General features: G+C 43.0%; 1 protein-coding gene across 3 annotated transcripts in view; it reads right to left on the bottom strand.

Annotated features, from left to right (window-relative positions):
* Positions 1-2,256: 2,256 nt before the first annotated feature.
* VIT (vitrin) overlaps positions 2,257-24,332 on the bottom strand; it is a 171,027-nt gene continuing 148,951 nt past the window's right edge. For all 3 annotated transcript variants that reach the window (XM_075596580.1, XM_075596581.1, XM_075596582.1), the window contains 4 exons: positions 12,768-12,871; positions 11,258-11,484; positions 10,203-10,716; positions 2,257-7,425 (listed from right to left, as the gene is read on the bottom strand). In XM_075596580.1, the coding sequence (XP_075452695.1) occupies positions 7,247-7,425; positions 10,203-10,716; positions 11,258-11,484; positions 12,768-12,871 (1,024 nt within the window). In that variant the 3' untranslated portion in view covers positions 2,257-7,246. The remainder of the gene's footprint in view (positions 7,426-10,202; positions 10,717-11,257; positions 11,485-12,767; positions 12,872-24,332) is intronic.

The following is a 24,332-nucleotide window of genomic DNA, read 5'->3' as shown; positions in this document are numbered from 1 at the left end:
AGAGACTTGAAATGGCTCCAGATCGCATCTCCAAACTATAGTACATCTATGAAGAAACTGAATATTTGAGTATCGCTACCTGCAAAATAATGTAAGTAGAGACAAAAAAAAACATTACGAAAACACAGTATTTTGATGATTTTTATTGCAAAAAGGTAAAGCGAATCGTAATGAAAAACTCTTATAGAGCACATATATAACATGAAAAAGAACTCTCTGTATCTTTCTAAAACAAACATACAACCAAATTGATATAAAATGTATATTTTAGTCAAGACTTTCTCATAAATTACATCAACACCTTCAGGTAACCCATGTTCTCTTTTGCTCGCTTGACTGTTCTTTATGCAACAATGGTTTCGAGTACAAAAGAGTAGAAGATAAAAAAAGTATCCCATTATAATACCCATGTGTGTCCATTCCTAAATATAATAGTATTATTACATGGAACATTGTAGATTATAATGTATGGGATTTTATATCTAGCCTAGTTCAACGATTTCTAATAGTGTTGGACTTCCACGTTTGATACATGGACAATGTAAAGTAAAACAGAATATGTCTGTACCTGGTTCTTTGTCTAGAGCAGAGACCCAAGACACATTTTAGGACACAATAATAACTAATGCTCCCCCCCAATGTCGTGTATTTCCCCCCCAGACACCACTATAAGAACCAATATGATAAAATACTTTCCTGTTGGATATTAGTGTGGGTTAGAGAATTCATGCATGACTTTTGTGAAGGCTGTAAGTGTATAGAAATAATCATATCTATATAATATCTATTATATAATAATCTTGTTTCTTTTTAAGTAGGGCACCATTTTAATCTCAAACATATAACGGAAGCAACAACCCAACATGTGAAAAGAGTGATTTGGTTTGCCCTTTATTGCAGATGTTGCATCAATGGTACGGCTTATCAACCAGCAAATATAGCTCCTATGTGGTCCTATTGCAGTAGCATCTTCTTAAAAGGTACACATTTAAGAGCTTTAAAATATCCATTAGAAAGCTTTTCTGTGCTGTCTAGAATCACCTTAAGAAAATTAAATGAATGCTGAAATATGTTTATGTAATCCCTTAAAACCTGGGAAATAATGGACAACAGTGAAGGGGTTAATAACTTCTCAAGCTAATTAAGTCAGAGCGATTACATCCTTTGGGCGCAAAATGTATTTTTGAAACACAATAAAATGTGAACTTGGCAACTCTTTCTAACTCACTTCCTGCATTATGAGGATAATCCGGATGCTGGAGCCAAATCAGTCGGAAATTAGTTTATAAACTTACATCCAGCTCATATCAGGGAAGGCTCATTGTAGCCATGTGCTGCTATTCACCACATGAACTATATTTCTACGTTTGACATTCATCACTAATGAGTGAAAAGATTTCTCTTCTCAAACCCCAAGTCAGTCGGCCAGCACTACTGTGCAAAACGTAGTCTCGCTGAATATTATGGGACGCATGGCCAAAAATGTCTTTGAAATATGTAACAAAAAAGAAATGTGTAATGTTAAAAAGAATCCCTGGCAAGTGTTGCAGAAACATGATAAAATTCAGGATAATTACAAATTAGATTAGATATGGTGCAACTTAAACTTTCACAGACAGTGTGGGGAAATCTTATTTTCTGAAAGTCATCAAATCTTGACGATATTGGTACCGGTATTTGGTTTTACATCACATACAAAAACAACACTTTGTTTTTTTAGAATGTAGAATGTTAAATAGCATGTATAATAATACATGTGTCAATATACAATGGTAACCGTGAAAGTTATTTTCAAAGCGTCAGGGGAGTTCGTCTCGAAGTCATAAAAAATAGAAAAAACATATCATAGTGCAAAAATGTTTAAACAGTGAAAAAAGTGACATTTCTTCCAAAATGACTACTCACATTTTAAGTAGTCAATTTAGACAGTCATCCAACTTAAGGGGTGGATGCGCCCTATGTGTGAACAGCAGCCACCAATCACAACCTCCAAGGGAGAAACAAGAGAGAGACCATATAGTGTAGAGGTAATACAATTATATTGTCAAAACATGATTCAAGGCTTACACGTCATACGGTCGATGTGGGCACTCATATGTAGCAGTTGGCGGATAGCCCAGCGGCTCGCGATTCCTCTGGGTATCTGGTTGGATGACTGTCTAAATTGACTACTTAAAATGTGAGTAGTCATTTTGGAAGAAATTTCACTTTTTTCACTCTTTAAACATTTTTGCACTATGATATGTTTTTTCTATTTTTTATGACTTCGAGACGAACTCCCCTGACGCTTTGAAAATTATCCATGAGGAGACAAGTGAAACAGTCTTTTTTCAAGGGTTGTAGTTTATTTTGAGGTTTTTTTCACCTTATATATGCACTTTAAATAGGCACGTGCACTATCACTGTTTTTGCACTGTCACTGATTGTATTTATCACATTACCACTGTCACAATAGTGATCATTATTATTATCATATTTTGGGTTTGTTTTGAGCGCTATTGTTATTGTTTTCCACGAACCGTGAAAGTTATGTTGGCGCATTGGCATAAAGGATAATCACATCGAATATTCCTATTAGATAAAATCAGCAGTTTGTGATTATTTGAAAACAAATGTTGCCCTTCCATCCCTATCTGAAAATGATCATTCAAAACACCGTATAGTGATACTGAAGAATAAAAAATTAAATGCAAAAATAGTTCTTTATCGCAATAGTGTATATACAGTAGAGCTTTCAAAACATCACATATTTCTTCTCCATCAGTATGAATAAATGTGAGGTTTTGAAAACTCTGTACAATTTATTTAATCTATGTTGGGAAATTAACTGTGCTGCTGCCTGCAACGCCCCCTCGGACAGCAAAGAGTTAAAAGGCACTACAACCTACAACAAACCCACACTTCTCCAACCAATCTACTGTAGCTACTAGAACTTTGCACTACGTGATTATGCTATTCAGTGCTTTTTTTTTGGTGAGAAAATAGGTGCTAGTTCCCGGGAAAGTGTGGAGCCTCTTACCTTCTCCTGCTCCTCATCTCTTCTAGCTAAGTCGCATTGCCGTGACATCACGGCCTCATGTGACATCGTGTTGTCTAGGCAACGCATCATGGCCTCACAAGGAGAATATGTCGGAGAGGAGGAGCAGGGAGAGAATGTAAGAGGCACTCAGAAACAAAAAGGTGCCGGGATGCCGTACCGGCGCAGAAAAAGCCCTGATTGTATTTGTCTCTATATGTTTTTAGCATCCCACAGCTTTGTACATTTGGAGAAATTGGTTAGCGAAGTGAAAAAAATCTGCCTACCTTCACCATGCCTGGGTGGTTAATGTAGTGTGATATCTGTCCTGCTGCTTTTCAGCAACACCAAGAAAAAAGACCAAGAAAAAAGGAAGAATGCAAAATAGAACGTCCAACAACAAATTAAAAATGGTACTAATTATATGGGTGTAAGTGTCTAAGGTGGAAAAACCATCGAATAAGGATTCTAGAATTAGAACAAAGCAGACACTGCACACAATGAACCATTGAGACAAATATTAGATACAAACACCGTAGGGAGGGGGTGCGCAAACTTTTCCTTGTGTGTACCCCTGCCTGCTCTCCTCGGCGCCTCGCACCCCCCTTCTCCCTCCCCCCCACCACCCGCTCGACCCCGGCGTGAAATGACGCACCGGTCATGTGGTGTCATGTTGCCATGGTGACGTGACCCCGTGGCATAATTTGACGCCGGGTTACCAGGACGACACATCACTGGAAGGGAAGTGTATTATAGAGGACTCGCGCGATTCCCCGGCATTTAATTTAAATGCCTGGGGGAGAGCGCGGGACCTCTATAACTGCCGCGTTCCCCCCCCCAGAAAATCTAGTGCACCGCTGCCCTAGGGGACCGGCATAACGTTTCGGGGTGCAGCCCCTTCGTCAGACACAATTCTATTTCTCGATTATTTTTCTCAATTGTTCATTGATATTTGCCATGTGGCTCTAATATTTTTCTATATTACAAACATGGGTGCATATTTGACACAAATTGAGTATGTAACATGTTTTCATGATGCTATTTGCTGTTGGTATTTTCATTATTTAAACTCCCAAGGACTATTTACATGAGTATACCATATCCGTTTATTTAATTTTTAAATCACGAAATTAAAAAAATATATATTTTTAAATCAATGTTCTTATTAATGTCGGTGCTCCATCTCTCTACCAGTTTGCTGTAGAACTTATCAGTATGCAGCTGTCGCTTGAGTATTTGTGTCATATCGGCTGTAAATGTGTGTCATGTATCAAATATACTTGACTCAAGTTTCTTGCCAGCTAATGCTAAAGTCAATAAAACATAAAGGCTGGGGAGAAAAATAATGAAGGAAATACAGATTTATACATACTATTTTCAGATGTACTTCAGACTGCGCCGACTTACTAATTTGGTGATTATTCCTGTTATAAAGGAAAACTTCCTGTGTAAGTATGCAAAAGACGCTATGATAACTCAGACTGGCTCAAACCAAATTCTGAAATAGATCTGTATATTGTGTTCCAAATGGTACATTTGCTGAACATTACACCCCTTCGTCGAGCAAGATACATAAGGCCAAATATACTAAACAGTGCTAAGCAGTAAGGCACCTTTCGGTCATTCAAATTAAAATCATGCATTGCTATACATATACAAATATTGGCCATAACCACCATTGTTTATACATATAATGTATAACAAGGAGAAAAAATAATTCCACCAGTGTTTCAAAATGTTATACAGTATGTGTTTCAAGCTCACTCATCCCACTTTTAAATGTCAGTTCTATGCACCTGTGAATTACCCTTCTATTAAGACAGTTCTCCCTCCATTAGAGAGGTTAGGAGAGCCTTTTGTGGGTACAGTAATGTTAGGACTTGCAAAAGAGGAGATACCTTGGTGTGGTTTGCAAGCTTTAACGGCTTTGGCCAAAGAATTTAACTAAATAACCCTCCCTTATAAACAGATATATTTTTAACTACTGTATATTTGTCATATTGTATGTAGCACTGAGGCGTTTTTTTTTGTTGTAATAGTGTGTGAGTAACAAGTAATTTGGTTCCCGAAAGTCATGTGAAATAAAATTCCTTCCAAGGAATGGTCTATATACAGTATGTAATTTAAAAGAATTGTTTGTTCTTAGCTTTTTCAATACATCTACTTGAATAGGTACAGTAATTAAATTCTGACATGTGCTAATTCATGCAGCATCCGTCATGTACAGCTAGGATCAAAAGCATTTCACAAAACCTCGCGACCCAGCATTTTGATATGACTAAACAGTATTTTATGCACTTTATGCACCTGTGCTTTCAATTTAATTCTCTTGTTCCTGGGTGATATTTTGATTGAATGCTAATTTTTACGGCAATGTTGGCTACAGGTGATATGCTAAAAAATGCCTATGTATGTGTATGAGATTGAGTTTTCAACAAGGACTCCCTTTTAAATGAGTATCCTGCTTAAGGGCAGGAAACTCCACTAATGCCAAATAATTTATAATTTATGGTAGACAGAATATACAAAATGAAGGACATTGGAACACTATTTTCATACTGAAGGTTATGGTCCTCAAGGGAAAGAACCGTCATAAAACCCTTTGAGTTATTTGGCCTTTACTACTTTTTCTCACTAATAAATTGTCAGTATAAAATTATATATATATATATCACACATTATATAATGGTCTTGACTCTATTGTCAAACAACTAAGGCAATATTATTGAGGGCTTTTCAAAGGATTATAACCTCCACATTTCAGCGGGTGCCTATTTTCAACTATACATTCTAATTAGCATGAGTACATTGCATTTTTTTTTGTTCCCATTTCAATTAATCGCATCTTAGCCCATTCAATAACTTGTAGTCCCCTTTAGCACTGAAAGGGTTAAACATATTTGCCAGGTGTGACTAGGCAACCAGTTAAGCTGGGTGTTACCTGCAGTTTAAATCCCTTCTAGTAAATCAGTGACATAATTAAAAATACTTGCACACAATCCACACCTTGTCTATCACCAGCTTTGTGTCATTATCTTCTTGTGCGTCATGTTCCAAAAAAATATAGAATATAAATGAATCTGGATAGGGTTTTGTGCTAGTATTCTTGTATTCTGTTTACCTCTGACAGTGGCTTTTAACGCACTGCTTTTCTGCACCATATTGATTAACTGATTGAGTATTACATTTTCCTGCCCAGGCTAAGGATGGATTTACTGTGCAGTAATCTATTTGATATTTGACTTTTATGAAGACACTGTAGGAGAATGTTTTGCTACAGCACCCACTGAGTTAGTAGGGTAGCAGCAAAAATACAGAAGTCCTTACTTATTATGACACTGTCAATGAAAGCTCTCATGATCATTTCTGGTCTCTACTTCTTTCCAAAACAGGTGATAAGTTATGCCACACACACACAACACTGCAACTATATAACTATATATAGTAGAGTTTGTACCACATATTGCCCAGATCAGATATGGTGAGTTTGATAACGTGGTCACATTTTTAGGTGTGTTATTCCAGGACAATGGAATAGAACACAATGTTGTATCGTTTAATGTCCACTCTATTGTTTTCTGCTAAATATTCAACCTGTGTTTAAACACATAAACCCACATTATCCAGGCAGTGTTAATCCCAAAGACAACCTCCAGTGCCAGGAGGCGCCACTTAAATACGGCCACAATGCTCATGAAACCCCTTTTACAGCAATCTCATGATTTTGGAACCCTCCTGCTTTAGCCTGAAAAGAAAAGGAAGTGACTGCCTTCTATTTAGAGAGCATCGTCAATCGCACCGTTTGAAACTGCATGACATCGTAAGAATGTCATAAGGTGTGTCATCCATGGTCACATACTGTACCTTGAATTCCACACTCTCTCTGAAGAGGCTTAGAAGGACACACTACAGTAAATGCTTGTGCATTTGTGGTACATGGTAAATCAAGCTTTTGGGCAATATCATGGTGTATCAGAAACCACTTTCTTCATTGTGTGTTGTGTAAACTGCAGGTACATAACATGATGTTATTTTAACACCTTCAGTGCTTTTAAGGGGGCAGGGGGGTTGCTATACTCAGCAGGTCTGTTATGGGTTAGGTCACGAGCGTACCTGTACCCAGAACCAGACTTCTGTTTAACTTTGTCCCTAATTCAGCATTGTTTATGGATTTATTGCTAGAAACCCTGTGATCCAAGCATTAGGGAATGGCCTTTGCCCTCACTCATTTCAGTTCCGTGGTTGAGAGTTATACTCTGTACAAATGTTCTGGATGATCTTCCCAACAAATTTGTAGAGGCTGTCGAATTCATCCACGAAAAAAGAGTGCTCCTTATCAGGATCAGTTGCAATGGATTCCAGCTCATCGTGGGCAGCCCAGGCAATTCCAACAGCATACGCGATCACCCCTGTAGATGGAAACAAATTCGGAGTAAAAATATTAAACCGGATATGAAATTCAAATTCAATTGCATCTTTTTGTTTGGCTTCTATGGAAATCCTTATAGCCATTTTAATCCGTCCATTGTACCTTGTTTTTCTGGACACTGAATCTCCGAAATAGAAAATAACATAGGTAGATAAAGGTAACTACATTAAATTAGTTGTTATGTCTTGTGGCACACAGTAAGCAGATCATTTGATTGTGAACCATATAATAACAAAATAAAGTAGGTGAGGATCATATAACATGAACAGAGAGATATGGATTAAAAAAAAAACATAGTTGATTTCAGATCCTTAAAAGATGGAGGTTATCACAGATTAATTTTCACTGCATGTTTTAAGGATATGTAATAAACTATGTTTTGTCTTTATCCAGTGGTGTAGCTAGAGATGCTCGGGTCGTTGGGCAAAAAAATTCCAGGGCTCCATTATAAGTGAACGTATTCCATAGATGCAAGGAGAAAAAATTGCCTCAGTTTAAATTGGAAGATCTCTCTCCTCATCATTCTCTCTCCTCATCATCCTCTCTCCTCATCATCCTCTCTCCTCATCTTCATCATCTCCTCTCCTCCTCATCATCATCTCTCCTCCTCCTCATCATCATCATTTCTCCTCATCATCTTTCCTCATCATCATCTCTCCTCCTCCTCATCATCATCATCATCCCTCCTCAGCTCTCCCCTTCAGCTCTCTCCCCCTCCTCCAGCTCTCCCCCCCTCCTCCAGCTCTCCCCTTCTCATCATCCCTCCTCAGCTCTCTCCACCTCCTCCAGCCCTCTTCCCCCTCCTCATCTCTCCTCATCCCTCCTCATCTCTTCTCAGCTCTATCCCCCTCCTCCAGCTCTCTCCTCCCTCCCCCTCCTCCTCCTCCATGGCTACCTGTGGGACAGGGTGGTGATAGAGGCAAGCAGTGGGAGCTGATGGAATGCGGCTGGCGTCCAGAGTGAAGCAGAGGAGCAGTCGGCCGAGGAGTTGCACGGAATGCAGAGCAAGACGGCCGGGGAGGAGCGAGCTGTAGCAGCATAGACACCAGAAGTAAGAAAGACTTCCGGGTCAGACCACTGGGGCGCACTCCTCCCCAGCTATCCTGCTCTGCCTCCGTGCAACTCCTAACTCTTCTGACGGCTGATCCTCTGCTTCACTCTGGTGGCCCGCCGCTTACCATCATCTCCCACTGCTTGTCTCTATCTGGGGGAGAAGAGAGAGATGGTCAGCAGGGCACACCGACAAGGAGGGAGAGTGGTTCCCCAAGAGCATGGGCCCCCAGGCTTTGCCCAGGCTATAGCTACATCCCTATCTTCATCTACATGCGTTCGCAGCTCCTTCTGGTTTATGTAGTGCTTTCCTGCAATTTTTTGTTAATTTCTTGTTTCATTGTCAGCAGCTGAGCCAGTGGGGGCAGGCATGTCTGAGGAAGTGGGGGCAGGCATGGCTGAGTAAGTGGGGGCAGGCATGGGTGAGAAAATTTGAGCAGGCATGGCTGAGTGAGTGGAGGCAGGCATGGCTGAGTGTGGAGACAGACTTGGCTGAGTGAGTGGGGCAGGCATGGCCGAGTGGCTGATTTGTTTATGAAATTGCCCTATCTACATTCTGGCAGTAGCCAAGGTTCTATCTACACTATTAGATCTAAGACATACACCATAGGGGTTAGTCACTAAACTGCGATAGGGCCAATCGGGGTACCGTCTCACAGAAACTCCCATTAAAGTAAATGGGAGTTTACATGCCATAGTGACCTGATCAGCACTATCTCAGTGTAATGAATAATCCCTGATGTATTCTCCCTGTCTAACACTCCATTTATTCTTGCAAATTAATTACAGCTAAAATTGGCTATAATCTATGTAATAAACTCCTACTAAAGTTACTCTAACAGATTTATTTAAAATATGCATTTTTTGTTATCCGTCTACCAAAACACTTTGCTTCGTCTTTTTTCTTCTGGCTTCTGCACGGATTGCAGGGAGCAGTGTATATAAAGTATTAGAGTAAGAAAAGGTGTTACATATATGCACATGTAGTAATAGTATGCATTAATTTTTGCCTCACTTGCCCTCTTTTCTCTTATTGTTTTGTATTTCAGATAATATGTCAGATCTGACAAATCATATCTAACAAATCACAACTGTTAAATAGTAAGCAAAGTCAAATAGCCACTTATTGTAGTAGCAAGAACCATGACTTAGGATGGGTGCGCCAAACACTAAAATTGCCTATACGCAGACAGGACTGATTTTAGGGTTGTCTAGAAAGAAAACCTGCATTAGGCCCCGGACATGGTTCGCGTCCATGCGGCGTGCGGCCGCGCAGAAGCGGGAGGGGGTGCGCGTTGCGTGAGAAATCAGTTAAACTGATTTTTCAACGCGACATACAGGTCACGTGAGCGCTTCACCCAATGAGGGCGAACCAGCTCCATGACATCACTAGGAACACCCCCCACAGCCCATCTAGCTTGGCCAGGGGAAGCACCCGCTTTCCCTCAGCCTCTGCGCGCCTCCGCATGGGAGAAGGCACCATGTCCGCAGCCTTAATTTAATAGAAGGTTGTCTTATTGTTGATACAGCTGCTTAAAGTTGATGTATGACCACTGCAGTAAGAGAGGCAATTGATAAAAAGGCCCACTCATCTCATTCTCCTTTATCTAAGAAACTATTTGTTCTTCGTTAAAAGATGTGCAACAGTTGACATCTTCCACTGCTCTAAAACATACAATAGATGTTCTCTCAGAAACAAATGGGTACCATTCCGATGTGCAGCTGAAGCTGGAACACGAACATCATCATAGGACCTGCCATCTGTAATGACAATCAAGATCTTCCGCTTGTTTGGCTTCGATTTGCTGAACAGCTGTTCAGAGGCGTAGGTGATGGCCGCTCCAGTGCTTGTCCCTCCGCTCCAGTAACCTATTCTCTTGATCGCATTAATCACATCTTCTTTGTTACTGTACTTATCGAATCCAAACTCCAGCCTTTGCTCATATGTATATTGCACTGCACCAATTCTTGTATCTGTGTCTGAGATCTCAAACTCATTGGTGATGTTAGCTATGAACTGAAGAACAGTGCGGAAGTTTCCTGTACCGACGCTGCTGGAGCCATCAATGACAAAAGCGATGTCGGCAGCATTTAGGCATGTCTTGCTACACAGCAGTTTGTCTGTGTCGCACACACGTTTCACCAGAGGTTGGACAATCTTGTGGAGGCCAAACCAGCTCGGTACATTAATGGAATAGTATCCAGTGGTTCTGCAGACAGCCTGCAAAGAGATGGAATGGCTAGTGAACTTCTTGTTTGTTATTGTAATGGTATTACTGTACATTAGCAGCAGAAGAAGGAATGGCTTCATACTTTAGTCAATGAACTCAAGTGGTTGATCCCACATTATGGTCCACGAATAGATTTATTTTCCTTTAACACAAATATGAGATTATATCCCCGTTGGCAAAAGCCTAATTTTATCTGTCCCATATCTGTCCGCTAGATTTTCATCGGTTCTTGGTACAGTACTAAAATGTATTTCTTCTTCATACAAATAGGCATTCACAAATGCTGTAGTCCTATTTTTCAAAGGAACCAGCCATAAACACGAGAGTGTTAATGGATGTGAGTAAGCTATATGGGTCTACTATGTAGAGTAAATACAGTAGTATGGCTTTACAATGTAGAGTGAATAGAAATACAGTACGGTAGAGAGAACTAGAACTGCACCCTCAATATGTTAAGTGGCTCTGTGCTTTAAAGGTGCAATATGGCATATTTTAAAGTACAATTGGAAAAATATTGCAAATAGACCTTACCTTTTCTACAAAGTTGGGTTCAATAACACTTGATTTCTCGTTTTCATCAGCTCCCTCAATGGTAACAAAGAAAATGTTAATTCCTGATTCTCTAGCTAGACGAGACGCTTCTTCAACTTTATCTGTGGGCCATCCGTCCACCAGCACAATGGCCACATTAGAAGCGCTCCCTCTGTTTCCACTGGCATCAGAAAAGTAGTTTTTGTTCACATAGGAAAGTGCCTTTCCTGTGTGGAAGATCACAGCAGGTTAAGGGGCCTATTCATTAAACTATGATTATGGCAATTTTTGCATGGAAATGCATTTCACTGTATATTTATTCAGCAGTGATCGCATGTGCTATTGAGTAATTGTGTGTAGTATGTAACTTTTGTATACAAATAAGGACAATTACACATTTATTAAGCCTTGAATATACTTTGCATATTCAAATTAGGTTATTTCTCAGTTCAAAGGTACTTCTCCACATGTTGTATAGAGGAGTGCTTTAGGCAGTGTATCCGGACATAGCAAATGTTGTTGCACCCATTATTGTGTAGTAAGGCACTAATTGTTGTGTTGCTGTTGGCAAATTGCACGATTTGGAAACTCACGGCTCTGTTGAATTGTACTATAAACCACCTGATCAAACTTGCTCTGTGAAACTTGCGACAGCTGTAACCCAAAATTGCATGATAATGGGTGAAATAACGTCTTTATCTGTAAGTCAATGAGTATGTCACTAAATAGGACGGTCTCTCCTTCTCCAACCCATATTTCAGGGTATAGTCTTCTCTAGTGCAATTTAACAATTGTGTTTGAATTTTTGAATTTCGCTTTGACGTCAATTTAGACGGAACTTTTTGATCTAAAGAGTTGTTTCAAATGTTTTGGAAAATTTCACTTTCTCACTTTCTAGCAAATTATACTTATTTTTCTTTTTATACATACTGCACTAGCAAAATATTTTTTTCTGTTTACAAAGTGTATTTAGAATATCTGAAACATACAATTGTAATATGATCACACATTAGTCATAATTCATGCACTATACATATGGACTATTTAGCTGTATAACATACGTATATAGTAATGTTAACTATATGTAACAGTGCAGTTACAGTATGTGCATATAAAAATCATGAACCAATCACATTCCAATGTTCATCATAACACATATGTTGGCTACCCTTGTTAAAACGTTAAATTGTTAGAATTTCAACCTGCCAACTGTGAGTGGGCAGTGAGCATGAAGTGTCATAGTTGAATCAGTTTACTTACTACTGTCCAGTGAAATTACCTTAAATATCAATTTATGAAAGATTTGAAACCATGCAGTGTTCGGACCATTTTGTTTCTTAATACAAACTATTCAATTACTGTACAGTATGTGTAAATGCGAAGGAATATAAACCTCCACTCATTTTCCCCTAACTGCCACTTTCGTAACTTCTAAGTACATTAGAATGCCCCTTAAAGTGCGGTTTTGTTAAAAAAAAAAATGATCAAAGTTGCATTTAGAATAACCTACCAACATTAGAATGTCCTCCTTTTTGTGGAATTTTGTCAATGGCAACTTTGAGGTCTCTGGAATTGGAATATGTCTGTAGACTAAATTCTGTAGAAGGTTCATCTCTTTGAAGGAAACAAGGAAAATAGGCAATGTTAAAATCTCCAGCGTTTTTGTTTATTTCCCCAATAATTATTCAGATATTCATTGTCCTATATACCCAAAACCTACAATTATCCTCTCTTACAAGCCCACTATCCACACTGTAGGGCTAAGGTATCAAGGCAAAAGTGTTGCAATTCTGAGGCAAATCTGCGTATGTATGTATATATATCATCTAAAAATATTACTTGTGAGCACATTCACATGTCACAGACAGCTCTGCAACCCTGCTTTTCACCATTATCACCTAGCATACAGTGCTTCCACTGCAGCAAGGGATTTTGGGAAATAACATGTAAATGAGCACACATCCCAGGCTATGTTTAAAAGCTGTGTTTAAAGCAGCATGCATTGGCTTAAGGGTTTTCCATGTAATGTGGGCTTGAGACAAAAGGTGGCACTGTGTGCTCATTTGCATGTCATTTCCCAGAATCCCTTGCTGCAGTCAAAGCACTGTATGCTAGGTGATAATGTCGAAAAGCAGGGTTGCAGACCTGTCTATGACATATGAATGTGCTCACAAGTAATATTTTTATATGCTATACGGTGGAGGGTTTTCAGTACCCTTTTTACTCACCATAACCTTAATAATGTGTGGTATGTATATACAGTTAGGTCCGGAAATAATTGGACACTGACACAATTTTCATAATTTTGGCTCCGTACGCCACCACAATTGATTTTAAATGGAACAACCAAGATGCAATAGAAGAGAAAGAGTGTCCAGTCCGCGCTCTTGCTCTTTAAGAAATTGGAATAGTAGTTCCTCTCTAATCTTTTGCAGCTCTTGATGTTGAAGGTGTCTTCCCCCACCTCCAATGTGGATCTCTGCAGAGAACTCCAACAGCGATACCCAGTTCCAAGAAAAAGAAAAACACAAAAGCGCACCAAGATTGAGATACAGTGTATTTTAGACAATTAAAATTAGTAATATACACTTACATGGATAAAAACTTTATTGATCCTGATCACGATCGTGACTTCTATGGTGAGGCAACAGTGGGGATGAAGGGGGATGATTTCCGTCTCTGCCAACAAGCCCCGCGCGCTGGGACTGTGTCTCTGGCTATGCTGCGTTTTCAGCTCCACACGGTTGTCAGCGTGATGGCCTGCGTGACGCGCATGCGCGGCGGATAAGGCCCCCAATAGTAGTCCCGAAGATGCCTGCCCGTTTTCAGTCTTAGATCGTGATTTGTGGAAAAAAGCACTTGTGTGAAGACTGGCTGTATGGGAAACAAGCCAACAACACCCTTCGCGACGCGTTTCGAATACAAAAGTATTCTTCCTCAGCTTTAATTCAAGGGGTTGAACAAAAATATTGTATGAAACGTTTAGGAATTGCAACCATTTTCATACACAGTCCCCTTATTTCAGGGGGTCAAATGTAATTGGACAAATTAACACAATCATAAATAAAATGTTCATTTTTAAAACTTTGTCGAGAATCCTTTGCAGGCAATGACTTTTTGAAGTCTGGATCGCATGGACATTACCAAATGCCGGGTTTCCTCCTTTGTGATGCTTTGCCAGGCCTTTACTGCAGCTGTCTTCAGTTGTTGTTTATTCGTGGGTCTTTCTGCCTTAAGTTTTGTCTTCAGCAAGTGAAATTCATGCTCGATCAGGTTGAGATCAGGTGATTGACTCGGCCATTGCAGAATATTCCACTTCTTTGCCTTAAAAAAACTCCTGGGTTGCTTTCGCAGTATGTTTTGGGTCATTGTCCATCTGTAAAGTGAAGCGCCGTCCAATCAACTTAGCTGAATTTGGCTGAATCTGAGCAGACAATATATCCCTATACACTTCAGAATTCATCTGGCTACTTCTGTCTTCTGTCACATCATCAATAAACACTAGTGACCCAGTGCCATTGTAAGACATGCATGCCCATGCCATCACACTGCCTCCACCGTGTTTTACAGATGATGTGGTATGCTTCGGATCATGAGCCGTTCCAAACCTTCTCCATACTTTTTTCTTCCCATCATTCTGGTACAGGTTGATCTTAGTTTCATCTGTCCAACGAATGCTGTTCCAGAAATGGGCTGGCTTTTTTAGATATTGTTTGGCAAAGTCTAATCTGGCCTTTCTATTCTTGAGGCTTATGAATGGTTTGCACCTTGTGGTTAACTCTCTTTATTTGCTCTCGTGAAGTCTTCTCTTTATGGTAGACTTGGATAATGATATGACTACCTCCTGGAGAGTGTTCTTCACTTGGATGGATGTTGTGAAGGGGTTTTTCTTTACCATGGAAAGGATCCTACGATCATCCACCACTGTTGTCTTCCGTGTATGTCCAGGCCTTTTTGTGTTGCAGAGCTCACTAGTGCGTTCTTTTTTCCTCAGAATGTACCAAACTGTTGATTTGGCCACTCCTAATGTTCCTGCTATCTCTCTGATGGATTTTCTTTTTGAAGTGAAACTTCCTTAGTGGCACCTCATTCGTGATGGGGCAAAAAAGAATTGTGGAGACAGAAATGAAACGGATGTGACGTCAGTGCTGGCAGTTGAGGCCGGGCTGTGTTCTGGCTCAGCCCGACCCCAACACTGACATGACACCCGCTCCACAAATCAGATGCGGCGGCGGCGGCAGCGATAGCCGCCGGCGCCGCTCCTAATCACCCCAACCCCCCCCCCCCGAGCCCCACACCCCCCCCACAAACCGTGACATATGCGGCGGCGACAGCCGCCGCTCCTAACGGCCGCTGCCATGCCGCGCAGCCTCTCTCCTCCCTACCTCCGCTTTCCTGCGCCCTGGTGTGAGGGGTGGGGGGGGTGTGAGGAGAGACTCAGGCAGAGCCGCCGCGGGTCCGCAGCTCTGCCTGTCTGTGAGGGGGGGAGGAGGAGAGTCTCAGGCAGAGCCTCCGCGGGTCCGCAGCTCTGCCTGTCTGTGAGGGGGGGGGGTGTGAGGAGAGTCTCAGGCAGAGCCGCCGCGGGTCTGCAGCTCTGCCTGTCTGTGAGGGGGGGGGGGGTGTGAGGAGAGACTCAGGCAGAGCCGCCGCGGGTCCGCAGCTCTGCCTGTCTGTGGGGGGGGGGGGGGTGAGGAGAGACTCAGGCAGAGCCGCCGCGGGTCCGCAGCTCTGCCTGTCTGTGAGGGGGGGGGGGAGGGGGAGGAGAGTCTCAGGCAGAGCCGCCGCGGGTCCGCAGCTCTGCCTGTCTATAAGGGGAGGAGGAGAGTCTCAGGCAGAGCCGCCGCGGGTCCGCAGCTCTGCCTGCCTTTGAGGGGGGGGGGAGTCAGGAGAGAGGGGGCAGGACACAGAAAGAGAGACACACATACAGTGACAGACACACATACACACACACACTGACTGACACACATACACACACACTGACTGACACACATGCACACACACTGACACATACACACACACACACACACTGACTGACACATACACACACTGACTGTGAATAGGTTAGGGGGATGTGTGAGGTGCAGGGGGGCTGCGCATACGTCACACGGTCACACGCACGCACACGGTCACACACACACGCACATGGTCACGCACAGTCACACGCACACACACACAGTCACACGCACACACACACAGTCAGTCGCACACACAGTCAGTCGTGCACACAGTCAGTCGCGCACAGTCAGTCGCGCACACAGTCAGTCGCGCACACAGTCAGTCGCGCGCACACGCACTGTCACGTGCACCGTGCACTGTCACGCGCACACGCACTGTCACGCGCACAGTCACACACAGTCACACAGTAACACGCACAGTCACACAGTCACACGCACACACACACAGTCACACGCACACACACACAGTCACGCACACACACACACGAGGAATTCACGCTTAGTGCAAATACAAGGGATGTGTACGCATGTTCTAAGTCAAATTTATTTGCGTTTTGTCAATGAAATTGTATTTTGATTTTTAATTAAAACATCACCAATACAAATACAATTTCTGTGACAAAAGTCAAAGAAGTTTCACTTACTATGCGCGTGCACAGCACACACAGCTTTTTTTTTTTACAGCCTAATGATGCCCTGTTTCACTTGCATTGAGAGCTCCTTTGACCGCATGTTGTGGGTTCACAGCAACAGCTTCCAAATGCGAATGCCACACCTGGAATCAATTCCAGACCTTTTACCTGCTTAATTGATGATGAAATAATGAAGGAATAGCCCACACCTGTCCATGAAACAGCTTTTGTGTCAATTGTCCAATTACTTTTGGTCCCTTGAAAAAGAGGGGGCTACATATTAAAGAGATGTAATTCCTAAACCCTTCCTCCAATTTGGATGTGAATACCCTCAAATTAAAGCTGATAGACTGCACTTTAAGCCCATATTCATTATTTTACTGTAACTTGAATTTATTTTGGTACACAGCCGAAATAACAAAACTTGTATCAGAGTCCAATTATTTCCGGACCTAAATGTATATATTCAAATGAATATCAAGTGCGCAAGAATATAGGGGTTAAAAAATCCCTAAACGATGCAGCCACAATGCTGGTTTAAACACAAAACCCCAAATATCAATGATACAGATAGCATCCAGCGCAATTAGAAATTGTTCAATTCTAAAAGAATCTCATTATGAGTGTGTAAGTCTGCCTGCTGATTGAGGAGTCCAGTAGGGAAAAGCTTGTGGAGTGTTCAGTGTCTTATACTTGGAACCAGAGTTTCTCAGTACCTTTACTGTATACTGCTCCAAGGTTAAAGTGGGTAGTGGGACCTTCACGCTGCAAGTATTCAACTTTAGATATAATGTGCCTGATAATTCTGGCACTACTGCACCCCAGACTTCTGCCGAGTCGTCCTCCAACCCCACAACCCGCAGCAACAAACCTCTGTCTGGCTCTTTGAGCGACCTCCGAGTCAGGTGTCAAATTTTGGAGGAAATGGAGGTTGGATTTTTCAATTAACCAATTGTAGCATAGGCACTGGTATAAATATAAAATGTTTATTTGACAAATTTACACCCCTGATGAAGTCTTTAATTAGACGAAACTTGTTGGGTTGATAGAGAGTCACCAACTACCTATATATCCTAAACTGTATGTCCATATGCAGTAATACAGCCTTTTTTTTTAGAACATAAGCTGCTGTGTGCCCATTATTTCCTCCAAAATTTGAGCTGCCTTTTGCAAATCCACTGAGGCACTTGATTTGGCAGAGTGGAAAGTCCTGTGCTGATTCCTGGGAGAGACGCTGTACACGTGAAGCCCTTGCGCACCTGCTTGTGCGCATCGACTGGAGAACAAGCCAGGAGAGCTGACGGAGGTGTTGCCAGTGTAAGCATTGTGGAACGCGGTGAGCAGCCGAACATCCAGGCGGGCTGTGTGCCTGATGGGGGACGACTCAGGAGAGCTGGTGGATGTGCAGCGGAGTGGAACCGGAGAGACGAGGAGAAAGATATTGGCAGACCGAGCAAACACCTGACTCGGAGGTCGCTCAAAGAGCCAGACGGAGTTTTGTATATATGTATATATATATATATATATATATATATATATATATATATATATATGTATGTATGTATGTATGTATGTATGTATGTATGTATGTATATGTATATATATATATATATATATATATATATATATGTGTGTATATATATATATATACTGTATATATATATATATATATATATGTATAAAGCAGAAAGTAGCCGTGTTAGTCCAGTTGCGATAGTGCAGAATAAATGAATATAATATTGCTGACCTGAAGAAGAGAGGAGAACTCTCGAAAGCTTGTCCTATGACATAAATTGTTAGTCCAATAAAAAAGGTATCACCTAATACTGAAGAACTTATATATGTATATATATATATATATATATATATATAATGAGTGGGGGCAGCAGGGGCAGGAGGTGCTCTGCTCGTGACACCCCCCCCCCCCTGTGAGACTGAGGAGGAAGTTTTCCTCAGGCTCAGTTGGCAGTGAGGGTGGAAAAGCAAGTGCAGTGGTCTACATACCAGTGGATTTTCCCGGTAACAGTTGTAGTACTGTGGGTGCTGCACCCCCGACTATTGCCTATTTGTTGGTGAGTGAGTTTCTGTCAGGGCCACCTATGTCAGCAGCTATTTCCTATGTGTCATTGACCTCAGGTAATTCTGTGAGTATACTGACAGAGACTGATAATGCTTCCTGTGTCCAGGCTCAGCTTTTGTTGAGCAGCTACATATGTTGCATGCACAAGCAGGTCAGTCTGGTGTTAGGGTTGCCAGAGCAGGGCCCAATTCTAACATGTTGTGGACCACCATGACAGGTTTTGAATCTGTCTCCCTGGATCTGGTTTAAGATGCACAATCTGAGTCTGCTTCGCCCAGCACCTCTACTGCTCCTCTTCTTGCTCTAGTATGGTCACAGGAAGTGTCATCAGGTGGGGATGTGGTGGTTCAGGAGGTGGAACCACTGGCCGGTGGAGTCGGTAGCATAGCAGGGAACACTTCAAGCAGAGAAGACTGCTGTAAACTCATCTGGGCCAGGGAGTGCATCAATCAAAGTTGGGGAGAGTGAGGGTGACATTGGTGGTGATTGTGGCTCTTCTAATGAGCTTAGCATGGAGCGTCTTGGAGAAGGTGAGGTGGAGGAATGTGGGCATGCCTCTCAAACACGTCATGGTGGTAATCTCCAGGTTGACATTCCAGCTTCCTCCCCTAGTTCGCAGGCATCACAGGGGCACAGTCGTCTGCCCATAAGAGCCACCTCTATGGTGTGGGAATACTTCAAATTTCCTGACCATGGCTCCATGAGTGACTCTGTAGTGGTACAATGAGTCCTTTGTGGTGCAGTGGTGCATGGGGCAAGAGTGGAGATCACTAGGAGATGATTGGTCTGCAGCAACACTTGCTGAACAACCACTATGACATCTCGGAGAGGCAGCTTCACTGAACCTGTGCATCATCATGTGTCTTCTGATATGATAATCCTGTTCCATGTTATCGTGGAAGAACTACCACGACCCACTGAAGGAGGCAATCACCCATTCCTTCACCTCAATGGCACACCAGGCCAAGAGAGGCTGCACAGTCCACCACTGCTGTGAAAAGTAACTCTGTTGCTTCTCCACCCATTTCCTTGGCTGTGCAACCTTCTCCATATCCACTATCACCCCAGAGACAATGGGGCCAGGGATTGAGAGAGAGAGAGGGCTTCAGAGTGGGACAGGGTCCTTTTCCACAGTACAGACAGTGTATCTGTTGGCGTGGCATTCTGTGATGGTGCATTGCATTTACTGTGGGAAAGTTGTTAGTAGAGGTGAGATACTTGATGTGTAGTTATGGGTCATTAGTGAGTATTTGAGGCTGCACCATCCCAGGCAATTCCACTACTTGAAATGGTCAGACTCACAGTGCACTAATGATCCTGCCTTTTATTTTCTCTCTCTCTGACTGTGTGCTTAGATCAGACGGAGTAAAGTGCTACCAACCAATGTGACAATTTTGCCAATCTATATGATATACTAGCTTATATACCCGGCGTTGCCTGGGATGTAATGTTCCCGCTCCCCTCTCTCTCCCCCCTCCCCCTCTCTATTTCTGTCTCTCCCACCCCTCTCTACCCCTTCCCTTCTCTCTCCCCTCCCCCCCCTCACTCTCTTCCCCCCTCTCTCTGTCCCCTCGCCACTCTCCCCTCCCTCTCTCTCCCCCCTCTCTCTGTCCCCTCCCCTCTCTCTGTCCCCCCCCCTTTCTCTCTCTCCTCTCCCCTCTATCCCCTCCCCTCTCTCTCTTCCCGTCTCCCCCCTCTCTGTTTGTCCCCCGTTCATATCAATCCATTCCCTCCACCCTTTACAGCTCCCCCCTTTACAGCTTCATGCAGTGTGTGTGTGTTTGTACGTCAGTCAATGTGTGTGTGCGTCAGTCAGTGTGTGTGTGTGTGTGTGTCAGTCAGTGTGTGTGTGTGTCAGGCAGTCAGAGTGTGTGTCAGGCAGTCAGTGTGTGTGTCAGGTGTGTCAGGCAGTCAGTGTGTGTGTCAGGCAGTCAGTGTGTGTCAAGCAGTCAGTGTGTGTGTGGGGCAGTCAGTGTGTGTGTGTGTGTGTGTGGCAGTCAGTTTATGTGTGGAGGAAGGGGGACACGGGGAGGCTGTGTTTGTCCTGACTCTTCCCCCCACGCAGAGCTGCTGATTTGGGGGGGGGGGTGCTACCCAGTCGCAGGTCCCCGGCTTGGCCTCACCGCCGGCTTATTCCCCTCCCCCCCCTCCCCGGCGCTCCCGGCGGAGAAGAGCCAAGTGGGTGGGCGGAAGGCAGCGGCGTGATGTCAGAGGTGGCGTCAGCGTGAGTCCGGTGGCATGGCGGTGGCGTGAGTGCGGCGGGCCCGAGTGCGGCAGGGTGGTGAGTGCGGCCGGGTGGTGAGTGCGGCGTAGGGGTTAGAGGTGGAAGGCGGCGGGTGCTGGCTTCTTGTTCCCCCTCCCCCCCCCCCGGTGCTCCCGGCAGAGAAGAGCCGAGTGGGCAGGTGGAAGGCGGCGGCGTGATGTGAGAGGCGGTGTCGGCGTGAGTGCGGTTAGTGCGGCGGTCGGTATGAGTGAGTGCGGCGGGGTGGTGAGTGCGGCGCAGGGGTGGGAGGCGGCAGGTGCTGGTGAGTGCGGGTCGATCCAGAGGTGCACGCGGTGTGAGTGTGGTGTGACTGTCACGGCCTGCATAGGCGTGGCCGTGACGTCACCCCACCCCGCAGGCCAATGAGCTGTGGGACAGACATACACACAAACATTTTTTCAGACTTATAGATATAGATATTGGTGGTTGTTGTAGCAGTCTATTATTTTATGCCTGTTTACTCTAGTATCCTATTGGGTTTTTTTACGACGAAATAGGAAAAAGAGAACGACGGAAACAAAGAATTAAAGAAACTGATAATTAACAAGTGCCTTGTAACTAGAATATACAGTGCATTCAATCAAGGATGTTAAGTGAAATTATTAAAATGGGGGATTACCGTCCACCCCGCCTCTAAAGCCCATTTGAAGGGAGGGAAACTCTAAACCATCCAAGTGTAATCGGGGTGGGTGTAATCTTCCAGTATACAAGAGTGTGCCAGTGCCTGGAACACCACCACGATGTTCATTATGACTTCTATTTCCAACCCTGCTTCCTAGTCTTACATAGCCAACTTGGCTAATGCCAGGAGCAGAAACTTCACTAGTGTCTAGTGACCAGTGGTACTACTGGCCAAAATTTGTGGGACCGACATCCTAAGTGCAAGTTGCAAGTCACTCTGGGTCTGAGGGACGAGGGGAATCTGGAGACGGGAATGGAAGCAAATTTGCAGCACCTGTTTGTGCTTTTGTCTCCCTCTCTGGTGATAAAGTCCAAACCCGGACGAAATGCGTCAGAGTGTGTCCTTGCTGATGTTCACTTTGTCTATTTAATAAAGTTTTTTATTTTTTCAATGCGTTTGGCTGATTGGAGGAGCTGTGACCGCCGCGTCATTTTCTTTTTTTCCCCTCTCTGGTGGTGTAGAGAAAAATCACAGGTTATCTCAATCTCATGTTAGACTCAGGGGTTAGCTGGGACTCCCTATTTTGGGACTTTTAAGGTGTTTCATCAAAGCCGAAAGGGACTCTGCAAAGTCACTAGTGTAGTTGTCATAAGCTGCTTAATGCAGCATCCAGATGTTTAATTCCATGCTCCTCCCGTGTGAGATTGAGCATCAATTTATTTTCTCCTATGTTGAGAGAGACTTCTGGAATTCCACTCTGATTATTAAAAAAAGAAAAACACAAGAGTGTTTTTCGCAGTGTAATAAATATTAATTATTGAGACGTAAGAACAGAAAAAATAAAATAAAAGGTGTATGTTCTAGGGCCCTTCCTCCCACCTGTGTGTTACTGAGAGACAGAGCACTAACTCATTTTAGGACATACACAATTAAGCAAGCCAAGCACAGTGACAACTACCAACTTAGATGTTACGTAATGGTGATTGCTGGATGACCTGCAGACAGTGCCAGGTGTCAATTCCACCCTAGATGTTATGTTGTGGAACTACCTGGCATAGCACCACAGTTTTGGTGCTGGTTTGTTTGGGCCTCCACAAAACGATCAAAATAAAATAGGATGCCATTTTGAATCTTTGACAATGAGATAATGATTACGGACCAGTGGTGGTGCTAGTGATGGTGGCGCTGTTGACACACAGCTAGCCACTGCAGACAGTGGCAGTGAGTGACAGTGTTATTTGTTAACTGTCAAATCAGTGAGTGTAGTGTATTGGACACAGTCCAGTATATAAGGTGAACATTTTGATGCTGGCTTGTGTGGGCCCCCACTAGATGGTCCAAATAAAATATAAGTAAATGAAATATTTGCAAGTTTTGGTTTTGCTAATAAGATAATGATGGTGGTGGTGGTACTGGTGGTGGTAGATGTGGTGGCGGTGGAAGATGAACAACAACACACAACAAGCCACTGACATGACACCAGGCATGCAGTGACATGGAGAGACTCAGTGGCAACAGGTGGCGTCGGTATAAGACTGTGACTAATTATGCAGCCGCAAAGCTAAGGTATGTTTAGTTTATTTCAGACAGTCAGCCTCTGAGCGGTTGTGTTAATTAATTGTTGTTGTTAGTGAATTACTCACAGATATAACACTCAAAAGGGTGCTTACGTTGTGCTCTCAGGATAATAATTATTGTGAGCAAAATGTTAACATTATTGTTTTTGTTGCCCTCTCATCTGGGTGTTACAGAGAGTTTGAACACTAACTGATTTAGGAGTCGGACATATATATATATTAATAAACAAAACAATCCAAGCGCTGTACCAATGCCAACGCTACACACTGCATCATTTGACGCCGCGTTGTCATGGATACGAGTGGACATGGAAGCCGGGTAAGTGAGCCACGCCCCCCCCCCCCCCAAGTCCATGGTTGACCATTGAGTGCTATAGTGGCCTATCATGCCCATATTATATGGGTATGATATACCACTGTGCCAATAAATGGGTACAGGGTGGGTATATTGGGTCCGGGGTGGTTGGTTAGGCCTCACAGGTGGGTAGCGGGGGACAGGGGTTAACCCCTTACTTACTATCGCGGTTATTAACCGCTATATTGATAAAGGGGCTAGGGGCCATTAGATTGTATTATTTATTGTATTCTTTCTGGCAACAGAGGACATGGACTTGGAGTATGCTGATGAGAACGCCCTTCATGATGGCAGGGGTAAGTTGAATGTTTTATTTACTTTATTTATGCTGGCTGCCTAATGTTTGATTTTATAATGGGCAAATTCGCTATTATCCATATCTGGATAATAGTAATTTTGCCAATTGATGTACTGTATGTGTTGTGGGAGGGGGGATTTTTTTTATACATAGGATTAATACCCCCAGCGGCCTCTGGTATCAATCCTGTGTATAAAAAAAATATAAAAATGTTTTTATGTGGGGGCACAAGAGGTGGGTGGGTTGTGTATTGATGGGAAATACATATTGTAATATTTATTGGGGGCAGACGG

This window comes from Ascaphus truei, chromosome 4 (assembly GCF_040206685.1).
Source record: "Ascaphus truei isolate aAscTru1 chromosome 4, aAscTru1.hap1, whole genome shotgun sequence".
Lineage (NCBI taxonomy): Eukaryota > Metazoa > Chordata > Amphibia > Anura > Ascaphidae > Ascaphus > Ascaphus truei.
Note: the sequence above shows the minus strand (reverse complement) of the source record. Positions and strands in the feature narration are given on the sequence as shown.